Below are 17,621 nucleotides of genomic sequence, written 5' to 3'. Positions count from 1 at the left end.
ATCTGCTCCAGATTGTCTATCCTCTCCGAGGAGGGGAAGACTCTCACCAACTGGGAGTCTAGACCCATCCCCAGGTAGGTCATCCTGGTGGAGGGTATCAGCTGTAATTTTTCCAGGTTGATGGTGATACCCAAGACACCGCAGAAGCTTCGCACCTTGCTCCCTCAGTGCTCCCTCTGAGGCTGAAAGCAACAACCAGTCATCTAGGTACCGAATCAAGCGGATGCCTTGCTCGTGCGCCCAGGCCGAGACTGTTGCAAAGACCCTCGTGAAGACCTGAGGGGCTGTCAACAGACCGAAGCGGAGGGTTCTGAATTGTAACGTTTGGGTACCCCATTTTATTCCTAGGAACTTCCTGCTGGAGGGGTGGACAGGGATTTGGAAGTAGGCGTCCTTGAGATCTATGGACATCATGAAGTCCCCCTCTCTCAAGGCCGCCAAGACCGACTTCGGGGTGTCCATCTTGAAGTCAGTCTTGCACAAGAAGTTGAGGGCCGAGAGATTTATGACCGGTCTCCAACCCCCTGTCGCTTTCTCCACCAAGAAGAGTCTGCTGTAGAATCCCGGCGCGGGGTTCCGGACTGGTTCTACCGCCCCTTTGGCGAGCATGGCCGATACTTCCTCCTGCAATGCTGTTCTTCTCAAGGGGTCCTTGGGTGCCAACCACTTCGCCTGTTGGTCCGGGATCAGAGGGGGCGGTTCCGCTAGGAAGGGCAACATGTACCCATCCTTCAGTATTGCTACGGTCCACGGATCCGCCCCGTGGTCACGCCAAGCTTGCCAAGAGTGTTTGAGGCATCCCCCTACCTGAGGCTTCGGCAGGAGTAGGGGCCTCCCTTCCTATCTCCTTCTAGAGGCACGACTGGAACGCCCTCTCCTGGAGTTTGAATAGGTTGGTCTGAAATTCGACTGCAGGGCTGAACTACCCCTACGGGAGGGCTGCGAGGCCTGGTGCCAAGACACCGATGGGGAGTCCCTCTTCGGCTGTACCGGCGAACCATGGGATGGGTGAGGGACTGAAGATGGTCTTCCTGTGGACTGGTTGTCTTGGCTCTCTCACTTCTCTAAGCTTCCTGACCCTCTCCATGGTCTCCTCCACTACCTTCAAGGGGAACACCAACTCGCCCCACACTGGCGAGTTCCTCAAAGCCCTCGCCTCCCACTCGGGTAACCTCCTAAACAGCTTGCTCAGTACTGTGTCCCTCTTCCGCAGGACCCAGTTGGCCGCTTGAGAGAGAGAGACTGGTAGGCTTTTCCACCCGAACTAATCAGTTCCCTCAGTAAGGACTGATTCTCGGGGATGGAGAGGTCGTGAGATGCCTGGAATCTCACCAACGTGCAGGCCCACCAGTCCAACCACGAAGACACGTAAACTAGGTCCAGGGCCATGTCCTCCATCATGGAGGTTTCCGCTGGGGAAAAACACACTGGAGTGGAGGATGCCCTATCTTCAGCCGCTCTTTGGTTCAGAATGGCGATCGCTGGCTCAACCGAACAGGGGCCTCCGCGGCACCCCTACAGAAGATAAAAGCGTTTCTGCATTTTAAGTCCCTGGAGGAGTTTGGAGGCGCTCTGGTTCCTGGGGGCATCCGCCTGGCTGGCTATGAACTTATCTATATGGTCCATACCCAGCTTCACGTCCTTTGCCAGGGGAAGGGCCAGGGAAGGCTTCTGCTGTACTGGATTATCTACCAGCCTGCTAAGTCTGGAGAGCCAGGCTTGTTCTACCGAGGGTTTCGGCTCATCCAACCTATGGTGCCGCCTGATGAGGGCCAAGACCTTCCTGTAGGCGGAGACTTCGTCCGTAGAGCATTCTCCCCCTTCTACGGGGCCTTCGGCTATCTGGTCCTCCGCATGAGCAGCTACGTCGATGATGGAGGTTTCCGCGTGAGGGGAAGGTATCTTCCTCTCGTGCCGAGCCATTGGCGGGTCGACCCGCTGAGCGGGCGGATCCGCTGGGACGCGAGTAGCCGTCATGGGTCAACTCCCTCCTGCGGAGCTCCACGGAGCTGCGGGCTTATCCGTACCAGCCGGCTGGATCTGTCGTTCAGGGAACGCCGTCGAAGTGCCGGAGGCCGGGACAAAGCTGCCAGGCCAAAGGGGCGGCTCTCTCTGCTGAGCGGATGGAGCCGGAACCTTTGCAGACTTAAGCTTGTCTACCGAGACCTGGTGCGACGTCCTCCGACGATGATCGGGTCTGCTGGAGGGGCCGTGCCGCGAGGGTGGCGAAGGAGCTCTAGGGAGCCAGCCAGAGGAGCTCAGGGCAGCGGGAGCTTTTAGGAAGTGATTACGGGGATGGTGATTCGCAACCATTCACCTTTTGACGAATGGCTCCTCTTGTGCTTTTTCCTGAAGGTTATAGACCGTCTCCTGGTATGGCGTGATCGTGAGCGGGACCTCTTCCTGCGGGACCTCTCCCGTCCCCTCCTCGAGTCCCTCGGGCCTTCGTCCTCCGAGGAGAATGAGTCCGACTCGAAGGAGGAGAACGATGACTGGGAGGAAAGAGAGTCTGCTGAGTCATCCGAAGCGTCTCGAGTTGCTGGTGGATCTTCGTGCCGGTCCGCTGGCGAAGAAGGCTGTAGAAAGACGGGCGGGAGCATTGCCGACGGCGCCGAGGGAGACCGAGGCACCTTCTTGCGGGCAAACCAGGTGTCGAACTCCTCCTCCAGTCTCATGGGCGACCTGAAAGGCCTCCTCAGCGGCGCCCATGCGAGGGAGTCCGAACTCGGTGAATCTCCTTCCTTCTCGGCGTCTCCCCCGGTCGTTGACATACCTGAAACGCACACCCAAGATGCGGGGGAAGAGGCCGTAGTGGCTTTCCCCCACATCGGATCGTCGGTAGAGACGGGCCCTGCGGGCACCAGGACCGCGTCTCCCGAACACACTTCCGTCCCTCCCTCAGGCCCCCCCCACTTGCCTGAACCGACACAATATCCCCACCAGCAGGCATCACAGACTCCTGGGAAAGGGCAATGGGCCGCTTCCCCGCAACGGACTTACCTCATCCCCTACTCTGGGTAGGGGAAGGCGGTAGGGAACCCCTCTCCGACGAGGCATCGGGCGACGCTAGGGGCGAGGAAGTGCTGGACTTCTTCGGCGATCTCTTGGTAGCTTTCTTCTTCTTCGTGCCGTAGTGCACCCACTGGATCTCGTTCCAGGATTCGCACTCAGGACACGTGGCTGTAGGGGAACACACGCTGCCCCTACACGAAGAACACAGAGTGGGGGTCGACCTGCGGCTTGGAGAGAAAGGCCCCACAAGATTTACCGGCCATAGGCCCAGGGGAACGGCGGGGATGCTCCATAACGAAACACTAAAGCACCAATCGACACAGGGACACAGAGGAAAGAGTAGGATAAGTTAAGGATTGAACACGAGGGGACCATGTGGGTACCGCGTGAGACACAAAGGGTCAGGGGACACAAAGGTCGCACTGGGTGAAGAGAGCGCGGCGAGATGTTAATCACGTCCCGACCAGAAACTTACTGGAGGTCGAGACCTGGGCGAGCACGCTCTCTGACCCCGGGTCGCCTCATGGCGCGTATCCCTCCGCCAGAGGTACCCACTATAGAAAACGGAGATAGGGAAAACTACACAAAATTCTGGTCGGTTGGGAGGAGATCCCAGATACTCCTAAGAAAGTAGTTTGAGGTAAGTACTCCATGTTGGAACAAATAGGGCATTTAAAAGTTAAAGATCGTAGTACCATTGGTACTGACATGTTTTACACACTTATCATACGAATACTTTGTTTGGGTGTACATTAAGGAAGCTACCTCAAATTACTAATATGCCAATAAGATACTTATGAAATGAATACTTATATAAAGTAGAAATAACAGAATGGTGCAAATACAAACAAAAAAGCCGAATCAAAATAACTCCACAGATACATACAAATTTTGTCAAAGAGTGATTTAAAAAACATTCTTGAACCCATATGTGGAGGAAAATTAAGGAAACATAGCAAAATATTGCATAAATATTCAAGAAGAGTTCTAAAGATGAATTGGGGAACTAAAGGTCTTCCTTGACTTCTGTTTCAGGTAAGATACTGTATTGTGCTAGAATCTGGCAGAGGAGTTAAAATAAAAACTAATTTAGAATCTGCTTAGGTGCTTTAGAAAAAGGTCAACACATTAGCCGTTATTCAAAGATATCACTCGTAACTCTAAAAAGCTGATCCTAGCTTTAGAGGCCCACTAACCATTTAGACACAGGCAGAATGATATGCTGTTCATGGTATACTTTTCTCTTCAATAAGCAAAAAATCAAAGATGTGCTTCTCAGGTTCAAACTTACCATCTTGAAAGTATTCAGTATGGTAAGGAATGGCAGCATGTGTAGCTTAAGACTTATTCCCTCAGTAAGATTTCATTTTTTCTGTTACCTAAAGGATATTCTGGTTTCCATTCTGTTTTAGTTACATACATGTGTCATATATTCATAACTTTTGGAGAGGGGTCTAACATACAAAAATAGGGCTTGGTCCAAAGGAACCAGAAGTAGAAAAAAGATATATAGCACTTAATTCACTTAGTTTCTATATGACATTCTTCAGGATATGGATGGTTGATGCTGCTTACCACTATGTACAGTAAGAAAGAGCCACAAATAACTTTTGTTCTAAATTACACCAAGGATTTGGGATCACTAACTCTTTAGTTTTAGGTCTTTCATATGGATTTATTCTATAATAAAACTCTGTCCACTTTATAGCATCATTTTTTATCGCTGTTCCACTATACCAATCCTAGGGTTTTTTTTTACCAAATCATTCTTCCCACCTAAACAGTGATACAGGCTACTGTAATGGATGGATGTCTTGCCTACCAACATAGGTGATTCCTTATAGCTCTAACCTAGACTACGCAAGAAAGGAGACTCTTACATACCTAAAACCAATAAAACCATTGTGACTCGTATGGTATGGCTGTCCAGTTAGCAAATAATCATCTTTCAAATTAATTGGGAATTGAGTGTCAATTATTCATAGAGGCTACATGTAAAATGATAATGCAAATGAGGCCTTTGTAAGAGGACAATTTTCTTTGTATAAATTATTGGATATACAGTATTTATTCACTGTCTGGCTCAAAATGACAAATACATACAAAAAATATAGTAAATACTATAAAATAGAATGGATATTACATTTTTACCCTACTAACTGGTCATTAGTCCATGTCCCTATGTTTTTTAAATCTAATTCACTGATTTAATACAGTACTCCTATATACTACACTATACTGTACTTGATTAGTGAATACTGTACCTAATAATCCTATATTTCATTTATCTTATTTTGTACACAGACCATATGTGCTGTACTAAAATTCTTAAAAATATGAAATTTTTAAATGTTTCTGATAAAAATCTTTACCATGCTAAACAATTTACATCTAATGTGAAACAGGTATTGCACACACTTTAGTCAAGTGACTGATTTAAGTATGTTGGATGGTCATCTAATATCCATGACTTTAAATAATATACAATTAACAAAAATGTGTAGTTATTCTTAGCACCTAATTTATAACAGAATAGTATAGCTGTACACCTGAATTGATCTGTTCTATCATTTCGTAAACTAAATAATAGCCATTAACGCTGGTTTTTAACTGTCCTAAATAACAAGCTACATATAAGGATATGCATAAGATTGCAGACAATGTGATTTCGAGATTTATCAACACCTTCAATATGCTGGAGCCCCTTATACTGAAATACGGCAGGTATTTCAGTATAAATAACATCCATTAGTAATTCATGAAATGATACAATGGTGACAACTAGACAATGAGTAAAAATCAAAGCTACCTAAAAAGAAAAATTAGGTAGACAATACTGGCAAACCTCTCAAAGATAAGGGACAACCATCTACTAGAACACCAGTTATCTTGAAATGATGAACACTTAACTATTTCTTTGTTTCCATAAAATCATAACTTTTCCTTTACTAACAAATAAGAAAGAATATAAATTTGATATCAATTAAGAAATATATTTTCATAATAAAATAAATTTTTGAACATACAGTACTTACCCAGTGGATATATATACTGTATAGCTAACGTCTCTGACGTCACGGCAGAAAATTCAAAACTCGCGGGCAATCGGAGATTGGGAAGCTAGGTGTACTACTAGCACCACCACTCGGCAGGATACTGGAACCATTCCAAAAGTCCTCAGGTCTTCTCTGCCCATAGGTTTTTAGAGGGGCGGAAGGGAGGGAGTTAAATTATATATATCCACCGGGTAAGGATGTTCAAAAATTTATTTTATTATGAAAATATCATTTTTAAACATCTGACTTAGCCAGTGGATATATATATAGCTGATTCACACCCTTGGTGATGGGTTAGGGACAGCAAACTTCATTGGAATATTGCTCAAGAGTTTTGTAAAAAAACATGCTTAAGGGTTTGTACCTGATAAGGAAGTTGACCTTTATGATTCTCACATTAGTGCAACTATCCTTATGAGATCCAGCGATCCTCCCAGGGGCCTGAAGATCTCTAGGAGCTGTCAAACGGTCTAATAACCAATTACTTGACAGGACCTCAACTAATACCCTTGTTCTGGGCGCTCCCAAGAAACAAGTTTGACCACCTGCTAAAATCAAATGATTGCGGAAGACTGACACCAGTCTCCACAAACAACCAAAATTATAATAGTTTCAAGAGAAGATCAAAGGTATTAGGATTAGGGGGAATGTAGTGGTAGAACTCTCACACACTACTGCACTCGCTGCTACGAATGGTCCCAAAGTGTAGCAGTCCTCGTAAAGAGTCTGGATACGTTTTTAAATAATGAGAGGCGAACACAGATAAGTTCCCAATAGGTTGTGTTCTTAATGCTCTGCAAAGAACGGATCTGCTTGGAAGTCACTGAAGTAGCCACAGAACTGACTTCGTGTGGGTTCACTTCCAGCAGCATGAGGTTTACCTCACCGCAATGCGCGTGAGCCTCCATGATTAAGAGTCTGATAAAATCTGACAGGTCATTCTTTGATATAGGTAAGGAATGTTTTCTTGACCGAATACCATAGAGCTTCCGACTTGCCTCTTAAGTCTTTAGTTCTCTTAGGTAGAACTGAAGTGCTCTTACCGGGCACAAGTCCCTCTCTATTTCCTCACCAATCACATCGGAAAGGTAGGAATCACGAAAGACTTCGACCATGGATAAGATGGCGTTCGTTCTTGGCCAGGAGTCCAAGTTGTAAAGAGCAGATAGCTTTGCTATCCATGAAGCCAATACAATTGCTAAGGGCATGGACTTCACTGACTCTTTCAGCCATTTCCAGACTTACTAAGAATTGTGTCTTAAAGTGAGATCTTGAAACGAAGCCGAGTGTAAGGGTTCAAACCTGTCACTCATGAGAAAATTCAGGACAACATCCAGCCTCCAGGCTGGTGATTCAACTGACTATCCTTAGAAGTCTCAAAGTATTTGAGGAGGTCTCTGTTGTTAGAGAGAACTAAGTCCTTGTGCCTGAAGACGATCACTAGTATGCTCTTGTACCCTTTAAATATCTAACAAGAAGTCAGCAATCTGGGTCAGAGAGGAAGTGGAAGAGGATACTGAGTTAGTTCTGCACCAATCTCGGGAAACCTCCCACTTGGACTGATAGACCGTGATAGGAGAGGTCCGTTTGCTCTAGTGATCGCCTTTGCTGCCTCCTTCGAAAAACCTCTAGCTCTTGAGAGTGTCTCGATAGTAATAAGGCAGTTAGGTGTAGACCTGGTAAGTTTTGAAGGAACCTTTCTAGGAGAGGTTGTCTGAGTAGGTCTAATCGGATTGGAAGACTTCATGGTATGTCTACTATCCATTGAAGTACTTCGGTGAACCATTCTCTCAAGGGCCAGAGGGGAGCTACTAGAGTCAATCTGGTTCCCTCGTGAGAGGCAAGCTTATTTAAAACTTTGTACAGGACTTTGAATGGAGGGAATGCATACAAGTCCAGGTGAGACCAGTCTAGCAGAAAAGCGTCTATGTGGACTGCTTTCGGATCTGGAACTGGGGAGCAGTATGTCTCTAGCCTCTTTGTTTTAGAGTTTGCGAAAAGGATTATGAATTGACGACCCCAAATCCACCATAGTTCTAGCAAGCATCCTGATACAGAGTCCATTCTGTGGGAAGAACCTGGTTTCTTCTGTTGAAGATGTCTGCTAACACGTTCTTCTCCTCTTGGATGAACCGTGTGAGTAAAATTACATTCCGTTGTTTCGCCCAAACTAGAAGCTCCCTTGCAGTCTCATAAAGGGACTTTGAGAGATTTCCAACAGGTCTGGATATGTAAGCCAAAGCTGGGATATTGCCGGCGTTTAACTGTACCACCTTGTTTCGAACTGAGCTTTCGAAACTTTGAAGGGCCAGCAGGATTGCTAACAGCTCCTTCTGGTTGATGTGGAGTCTCTCCTGATCTTTGGTTCCCAAGGGAAATTGAGGTGAAATCACATGGGGCAGAGAATTAGTCTCCGTAGGGATACAAACTGCCCCAGAGAGGAGAGAGTCCGTAGCAGACTTAACCATGTCTTACTAAAAATTCTGCTTCTCTAGAAAAAGACGAAGCTTATTGAGGACTTTTCTACTCCTGTAGGAGACAGAAAAGCCCGAAAAGCTAGACTGCGAATCTCCATCCCTAAATAAAGAATTCTCTGGGATGGAGTCAGCTGGGATTTCTCTAAGTTCAAAAGAAGGCCCAGAACTCTTGACAATCCAGTGTCAAAAGTAGATCCTCCACACAGCGGTGGAGGGACAAAGCTCTAAGTAAACAGTAGATCTAAAAATAGGGAGGCTCTGATACCTGTGAATGCAGGAAGCATGTCGCATTAGCATGAGCTTCGTGAAAACGAAAGGAGTGATGCTGAGGCCGAAACACAGAGCTCGAAACTGGAAGACTTCCTTCCCGTAAACGAACTTCAGGTAACGTTTGCAACTCGGATGAATTGGAAAAAGAAAATAGGCATCCTGGAGGTTCAATGAGACCATCCAGTCGCCCTTTCTTGTAGCTGCTAGCACCGTTTTCAAAGTTTGCATCGAAAACTTTTTATGGGTACTGACATCCAGGACTGGAGTCCATCCTCCTGAGTTCTAGGGAACCAGGAAGAGGCAGTTGTAAAGCCCGGAGATGAAAGTCCTGTACCATTTCTAAAGCCTCTAGATGCAGCAAAAGAGAAACTTGAAGAAAACAAGCTGATCTTGAGTCCTCTCGGTATCTGTGAGAGAGATCTATCGGATCTCGAACAAGAGGGGTTTCTTTATGAAAGGAAATTAGTACCCTTCCTGTATTAAAAAAAGAACTGACCAAGGGTCTGCTCCCCTTCTCTCCCAGCCCAACCAGGAGTTCAGTCTGGCTCCTACTGCAGTTGGAGGGCGAAAGCAGTCAGACTATGCTTCGCCCAGCTCCATATCCCCTCCTCTTGGTTATCCTTCCATCGGATCTGGGATAACCTTACTGCTGGATCTTCCTCGAAAAGGCTGTGCCAACAGAGGCAAAGGTGTTTCCACTATAGGTTAAAGTGGAGTGAAAACAGACGGAAGGACCTTTCGTGCTGTTATCAAGGGACTAAGTCATGGTTAGGTTTCTGTGTAAGTGAAGAAGCAACCTCTTAAACAAGTTCCTGTGGGAAAAGAGGATGGGACAGAGGCGCAGACAGCAAATCGGACTTCCGATAAGGGGAGACCCCTAATGAAAGGAAAGAACACATCTGTGCTTAAAATAAAAAACTTCTGCTGTAAAAGGAGCTCATTAGAGCCATCCTTGACAGCTTTGTCCATGTAGGACAAAATTGAATAAAACTATCCTTGTCAGAATGCTTCAAAGAAGCAACTTACTTGCCCAAGGATCCCAGAGTCCAATCGAGGAAGTTCAAAACCTCGAAGGCTCTGAAGACGCCTTAGAAAAGATGGAAAAATAAGAAGACGTCCAAAAGGAATTAGTCCGTCGAATGGCCAACCGACGAGAAGAGTCTAGGAGGTTTGAGAAGTCGCTCTGCACATCAGTGCTCGGTTATTAAGGCAGAAGCAGGAACTCACAAGCCGAGAACTACTCCTGTCTCAAACCACAAGCTGGACCTGGAAGCTGGTCTAGCAGGAGGAAAAAAGGAAACGCAGACTGCAAAGATCTATTCTTGGACTGCAGCCAGTTTCCTAAAAGTTTCAAGGCTTCTAGCAAGACCTAGAAAGAACCATCTTAGTATAAGAAGATGTCGAAGTTGCCGCTCCCAGGGTATACTTCGATGAGGCAAGAACTCTTCTAAAACATCAGGCAAGGAAAGGTGTGTAACAGCCTCTTCCTCAGACAAGAGTCCAACTGAAGTATGGAAGTCTTGATGGCCCATTTGGTTCGGCGATTCTGACGCTAGGCGTCGCATACGACCGCGCATCAACTTGGCGAAAAAAGCGGCCAACTTGACGTACAACGTCACGTCTAACTTGACGTATAGCGTCACAAGAATGGAGCTGAACGTCACGTCTAACTTGCTGTTTGACTTATGTCTAACTTGCTGTTCGACTTCACGTCTAACTTGACGTAAAGCGTCACAAGAATGGAGCTGAACGTCACTTCTAACTTGCTGTTTGACTTCACGTCTAACTTGACGTACAACGTAGCGTAAAGCGGTCGCGCGAAAATCTTCGCCCGCTACTACGATCGTGGGAAGCTTGAACGTTTGCGGTAAAGCTTTCGATCCGCTTGAGGAGTTACCTCATAGCCAGAAGACTAAAAAAAGACTGCATTAGCGAGGACAGCCTGTAGCTGCATGTCCTCTGTCACGCACATTATCCGATAACGATGTACAGTAAACTTAACCTCACCTTTCCTAGGGTGAGGGTGAACGTCCTGTGATACGACATCAGGAACGCTCGAGGGGACGCCTGCTCGAGCGGCTACACCTCTCGTTCCCTTTTGCCGATCGACATTCCTTCTCCCAGGGGTTGGGGAGCTTGAAAGAGGTCTAAGGCTAGGTGAACGACAGGTTCAAGCAGACGCACCCTCCACAGCACTGAACACATTAACCGCACTAACACTGGCACTTTAGTGATTAACCTAGGACAAAAGTTAATCCCCGTCTGTAGCAAGCAATTCTCCCTTAACACAAAAGGCTTGAATCGCGATAAATGTCCTTTAGTGTAGGCTCATAAGTGAATAAGTGTATCACACATGTAATAATTAATAAACATCTACATATATATATATATATATATATATATATATATATATATATATATATATATATATATATATATATATATATAAGTAATGTAAAAGTGAAATATATAAAGTATAAGTTAATAAGGTTCAGTGACTTGGGACGAGAATTAAAAACTAGATCGAGAAGAACTACGTTTTCTCTCTCTCTCTCTCTCTCCCTGTACAGTGACTTGGGACGAGAATAAATATCTGGATCGAGAAGAACTACGTTTTCTCTCTCTCTCTCTCTCTCTCTAAGTTAAGAGAGTAATGGCTCAAGCCACTCACTCTCCGACAATAAAAGGCTATTTGACTAAAGAAAAATACTAAAAGGACTAATTACTGTAATTACAAAATATGTTCCTTTTATCTCGTACAACTTAAAAACTTCACTTTGTAAGAAGAATGTACTATTCGTCAAATTCGATACAAAGTGAAATCGTAACATTGTAACGATAGACTGAAAACTGCGTAGTATAAATAAACTGAAAGCTAGTTAATCTTTGAAAACAGATCGAAGACTATCCAAAGAAAAAAAAATTTATTAAAAAGACAAAAATTTTCTTTAAATATTTTCTCAAAATATTCATCACAATGATCCATAAAAATACACAATTTACTCAGCATTTAGTACAAATGGAGTAGGGATCAATTGAGGCCCAAGGAAGGCGGATCTTACAGCCTTTCACACACTTCCTATACACAAGGGAAGGGTCGGCCATTATGGAATATCCAGAGAGAGATCAAACAAGCAAGGGTCAAAAATAGTCAAAACAAAAAGAGTTTCAGGAAAAGTCGTAAGAAAATCCAATCAGCGAAAGCCATTAACCAAAAAACAAGTACTTCACCAAAGCTGTTGCAAACTTGAAGGTTATGCGCAAGCATGAAAGTTCAAATGTTGTCGCCACAGTGGCAGAGAAGAACTGAGGACTTTTGGAATGGTTACAGTATCCTGCCGAGTGGTGGCGCTAGTAGTACACCTAGCTTCCCAATCTCCGATTGCCCGCGAGTTTTGAATTTTCTGCCGTGACGTCAGAGACGTTAGCTATATATATATCCACCGGCTAAGTCAGATGTTTAAAAATAGCTACCTGTATTTTGGTCACACATTGAATATGAAAAAAAACACACCTTCTTTTGCTAGAACTGTGAAGTCCTCCCTAGATGAGCTCTCCATTGAAAGTGTGATTTGTGGAGGATTAGAGAATGATGACTGGGATGTTGGGGATGGCGTATTTGGAGGCTGATTACTTGCTGCGACAGCTGACGCATTGTCAGAGTAACTGTGGGGTCGTGAAGTGCATTGATGTCCGTGAGCATTATGAAGGGCTAATGTTGGATTACTACTACTGAGAGGACGAAGTTCACACAGATTACCATCAACTTGCTGAAAAAGAAGGATTTTATTATCATTGAAAAGGGTGAGTAGTATAAAAACATTCCCTACTTAGATAATACAAAACTCAAATCCAATAGGCTTATCCAAAGAAATTTGGGAAGAATTTAAACCTGACAGCTTGGTGTCCTTCTAGTACCTATCATCTGCTGGACTTGACTTCTGAATAATATTTTGTTTTTAATTGTTACTTATTTCTAGTTAACTGTTTTAACTGACTTTTGCCTCATATTGATTTCATAATTTTTATGTTTTCTATTCTATTTTTTTTGAAACATTCAAATTCACATCAATTTTGAAAGATTTTGTATTTCATTCTCATACAGCTTATTTCTAACTTGAAACCTGTAGGAATTATTTTCATCTGCACTTAGCGTACATTCACATTTAGGAAAAATATGAAATAAAGAATTGCTACAGTATGGGTACTGAAGTCCGGTTTATTCAAAGGGTGGCTACACAGCGCTCAGGCAGCCTGCTTATCAACTTCAGCATCATGTCAAGCCAGAGCTACAAGCCCCAATGATTGCCTTCAACCCACTTTTAAAGCAACTTTTTGTTAAACTTGGATAACATCCCACAGCGAGTTGATGTGAAATCTCCTATGATGAACAGGAGAGCAAAGAAAATCTCATCTTTTGTTAATGCTTCAATGATTTGGAAGATATTAGCCTGGATAAAAGAAAAAAGGGGTTATCCAGCACTATTATATGAGGGAAATGGAAGAAATACTTTCAACACCTTGTTATAAATTTTACCAGCCGAAGTTCCAGTCAAGATGAAAGCATACTCCTATTAAAAGACGAGTGTTTGTATTCTTGTAGGAACAGACAACTACTATATTTAATTGCCAACAGCATCTACTTTTCCCAGGGGGTCATCCATCCAAGTACTGATCAGACCCAACGTAGCTCAACTCGTTGACTGGACAAGAAGCGGTGTTTTCAATGTGGTATGGCCTTTGACTTCTCTCTGTAATTCCCTTTGACTAAAATTAATTTCCTTGGCCATTAAGAGTCATGAAAGGCAGCCATTCTGTTAACAGCTAATAAGCTTTACCACTGCTCAGTGTACAGAATACTCTCCATTTCCAAAAACACTAACTTGAAATATAATTGCTAATAGGAACCATGAGATACCACAGTTGTGAGAACTTGAAATATAATTGCTAATAGGAACCATGAGATACCACAGTTCTCACAACTGATATTTAAACTCGGTGCTTTCCCTGTGTAGAAAGCTAACCAAATGAGTAATTATTGAATTAAAATGCCATAAAAACTTATACAATTTTTGTTGAAACTTCGTTAACCCCTCAGAGTTTTAAAGGAATCCTAAGATATACCACACCAAACACATAAGTCATATAAGACTAACGAGAAGAGCTTAGTTTAGCGAGCAGCGGGATATTAGGATTAGGAAAATCTGCTTGGTCTTCAGCTTCATAATCTAGCAGTCTTATAGAGCTATGAGAATTGTGGAATTGCAAAGGTTTAGCAGCTGAGGGAATAAAGTATGTTATGATTCTTAAAATCATAACATACTTTATTCCCTGTGAGACTTTTGAATCTGCAAAGAGCAGCGTACCTTTCAGGACCGTTATTGAAATGCCAATAATATTAAATTGATCTTGGGGGACAAGGTTAAATTTGGCAAAGGGCAATGAATGGTCAGAATTACCATTATTAAGGAGGGATTTCCTGGACTTCTGATATTTAACAAAGGAATCAACTGGTGGCAAGAGCTTGTGAAACTCATCAATATCGAAAGATGACTGAACTTGTGTTGTCCAAAGTGGAAGTATGTCATTATCATCATCATCATCCCCACTATTAAAAAAATAAATAAATAATATAAGCAAAAATACTACCAAGATCTGAAACTGGAATAATTTATGTATTACCAATGCTACAATCCCAAAACAACAAAAACCAAACTGGTTAACCTGTAATGAAGAGAAAGTTTGGAGTGGTAGTATAAATGTTATTTTGATCTAGTTGATAACTGTGATTGATTATAAGATGAATATGAATATCAAATACAACCCCATATTTCTAGATAAGCAAAAAATAATAACTGTAAAAACGATAAACCTTCTCTGTTCAAGGAAATCTTTATACAGTAGAATTAGCCGCTCAGTAAATCCTTCCAACAGCACTTCACATATTCTTATCCACAAAGAGCCATGAATCAATTGTCTGGAACACCACGTATTAACGATTTTTGTTCATTAGTGTTATGAAAGAACTTCAAAGGTGGCATTATATTCCAACAAAGTTAGTTAACTTATTAATCTTATACAGATCAAATTTGACTTGGAATAACTATACTCAGCTTAGAGCTTTTGCTCTGAGTTTATGCTTCAATTGAAAAGGAATACAATTTGACCATAAAAGAAACCCTTTCTGGTACAACGCAGGAACACGAGTGGTGGGCTACCCTTAAATCTGCACTCTGGTGTAGATGCAACAAATCCTCCTTTACTTAAACCAGATGGCTCTGTCACTCACTGTCCAAAGAAAAAGGCAACTCCTTCGGCAGATGTGTTTGTCAGTAAACAGAGTAATGAGAAAATGGATCTTCCACATTCTCGTTTTCCTGAGGCTTTTCGATCTTGTGAAATTAAAGCTCTCTTGATGGACCTTGACGCTTATGGAAGTGTAGACCCAAATGGTATTTTCACTTTGTTTTTTTATAAAGACTGCAGATTTCTTAGCTCTAAAGTTATCCGTCATTTTGTGTAAGTTAGCAAGAAAAGGAGCTTTTAGCACTTGTTGGAAAATTGGTAATATTATTCCATTATGTAAATGTGTTCGTGGTAGCTCAAGTCCAGCAGATTACCACCCTATTTCCATAACTCCCATATTATCTAAAGTTTATGAACATCTTTTGGCAAAACGTCTAAATAGGTTTGCGAAAGGTAATCATTTATTCCCTAGTTTGCAATTTGGCTTTTGTAAAGGCCTTAGAGCATGTGATTCCCTTCATACAATCTCCAATGCGGTACAGAAATCTCTTGATTATGATCAGGAAGTTCATATGATTGGCCTTGATATTAGTGCTGCGTTTGATCGTGTTAATTATGAGGCTCTTGTTTTCAAACCCAAACAGTTGGGAGTGGGTGGGTCTTTTCTTAGCATCATTACTGAATTTTTAAGTAATAAGTAACAAAGAATTGTTGTTTATAGGCACCATAGTGAGTAGAGGAATGTGATATCAGGTGTTCCTCAGCTTGACCCTTTACTTTTCATACTACAGTGATCCCTCGCCACTTCACGGTTCAACTACCCAAGACTCAGTGCATCGCAGGTTTTATTTTGTCGAAAAATTAAAATTAAAAAATACCGCCGTAATGCGGAAAGTACCCATGTTTCATCTTGATGCGCAAAAGAAACAGCTTCCTGAGCTGCCACACAAGAACAGCTTGCTTTTATACCCGCTGGAAGTCAGACAAGGCACGCGATTGGTTACTGGCGCAAGATCGATGAATCACAGCATAGTGGATGTATCCCGTGAGCTGATTGTACGCATCATCGCATCCTTTCCCAGCATCTTCCCTTGGTGTATTCCGCCGCTCCGCCAGTCACTCTTTCACGCTGTACTTTACTCTTACAAGTGTCTCGTGTTCCTAGTGTTCCGTGATTGATTTAACTTTTGTAAAGCCATTAAAATGCATGCTAAGTGCCATGCCCCTATGGAAGATTGCTCTAGTGAGCTGAAGAGGATGAGGCAGATGATGACAATAACTGAAAAGGTAAAATTTTAGATGTGTTGAAGGAAGGCAAAAGTTATGCTGCGGTGGCACACCATATGTGCAGTTAACACCATCATCATAATTCATCCTCACATTCATCGAACTGTACAGGTCTGTCATCATCATCGCCTTTATCGTCGTCTTCATCGTCAATTGTAGCGTCATCGTCGTCATTACAGCTGAAGATACTACTGTCATTGGTGAGTGTTAGAACACCATAATATCGTATCGTGTGTGTGAGTATGTGAATGGTTTGTATGCCGTAATTAAAAACTGTAGATTTAAGTAAAATATACGAGTGAGTTCATGTAAATTATTTGTAGATTTATGTAAAATATTTGTAAGTGAATGTAGTGTACATTACAGCACTTTACTGTAATGATTTTATACTTTAAATAAAATAGATTAAAGCATAATATACTGTAAATAAAGCATATATATACTTACAGTATCTTAAACATTCTTGTACCCACACCCACATACAAAAATTATGGGGGAGGGGCCCAATCCTACTTTGCGTATTTTCACCTATCGCAGGGTCTCCAGTCCCCATTAACCGCGATAAAAGAGACATCACTGTATATAACATGACATCTGATTTGTCCTACAAAACAAGTTTGTTACATATGTAGATGATGCTACTTCTTTGCATCAACTCCATCTCCTGAATGTAGATCTGGGGTTACTGAATACCATAATAGAGATCTAGCTAAAGCTACTGCATGGTGCAAATTATGGGGCATGAAGTTGAATCTAAACAAAACTCAACATATGATTGTAAGTAGGTCGAAAGTTGCTCCTCAACACCCGGATTCACCATTGCTAATGTTTCTTTAACTCTTTATGACTTAAAATTTTAGGTATGATTCTCGAAAACAAATTTACTTTTGAAAAACACATTAAGTATGTTTCCTCTTCCATTGCACAAAAAATTGGCTTAATGAGAATGTCTTTTAAGATTATCAGTGTTCAGTCTAATCTGAAGTAGTGTTTTAATTCTTCATTCTACCTTGTTTCGAGTATTATTCTCCTATCTGCTCTTCAGCTGCTGAATCTCATCTTAATTTGTTGGACACGAACTTACGGTCCATTAAATTTCCTATTCCTGATCTAGATATTAATCTCTGGCACTGTCGTTCAATTAGTTCGTTATGCATGTTGCATAAGATTTTTCATAATTCTGACCATTCTTTACATTTAGATCTTCCCGGACAGTACTGTACCACACTATTCGTAATACTAGGTATGCAGTTATTTATAAGTCAAGTCTTCT

At 42.7% G+C, this 17,621-nt stretch overlaps 1 protein-coding gene across 5 annotated transcripts in view; it reads right to left on the bottom strand.

The window, feature by feature from the left end:
• The window catches only part of LOC137649613 (oxysterol-binding protein-related protein 3-like), a 304,712-nt gene that overhangs the window by 135,663 nt on the left and 151,428 nt on the right, over nt 1-17,621 (bottom strand). For all 5 annotated transcript variants that reach the window (XM_068382594.1, XM_068382611.1, XM_068382620.1 and 2 more), the window contains exon 10: nt 12,330-12,585. In XM_068382594.1, the coding sequence (XP_068238695.1) occupies nt 12,330-12,585 (256 nt within the window). The remainder of the gene's footprint in view (nt 1-12,329; nt 12,586-17,621) is intronic.

This window comes from Palaemon carinicauda, chromosome 1, assembly GCF_036898095.1.
Source record: "Palaemon carinicauda isolate YSFRI2023 chromosome 1, ASM3689809v2, whole genome shotgun sequence".
In the NCBI taxonomy this organism is placed as follows: Eukaryota; Metazoa; Arthropoda; class Malacostraca; order Decapoda; family Palaemonidae; genus Palaemon; species Palaemon carinicauda.
This window is presented reverse-complemented; position numbering and strand designations above follow the sequence as displayed.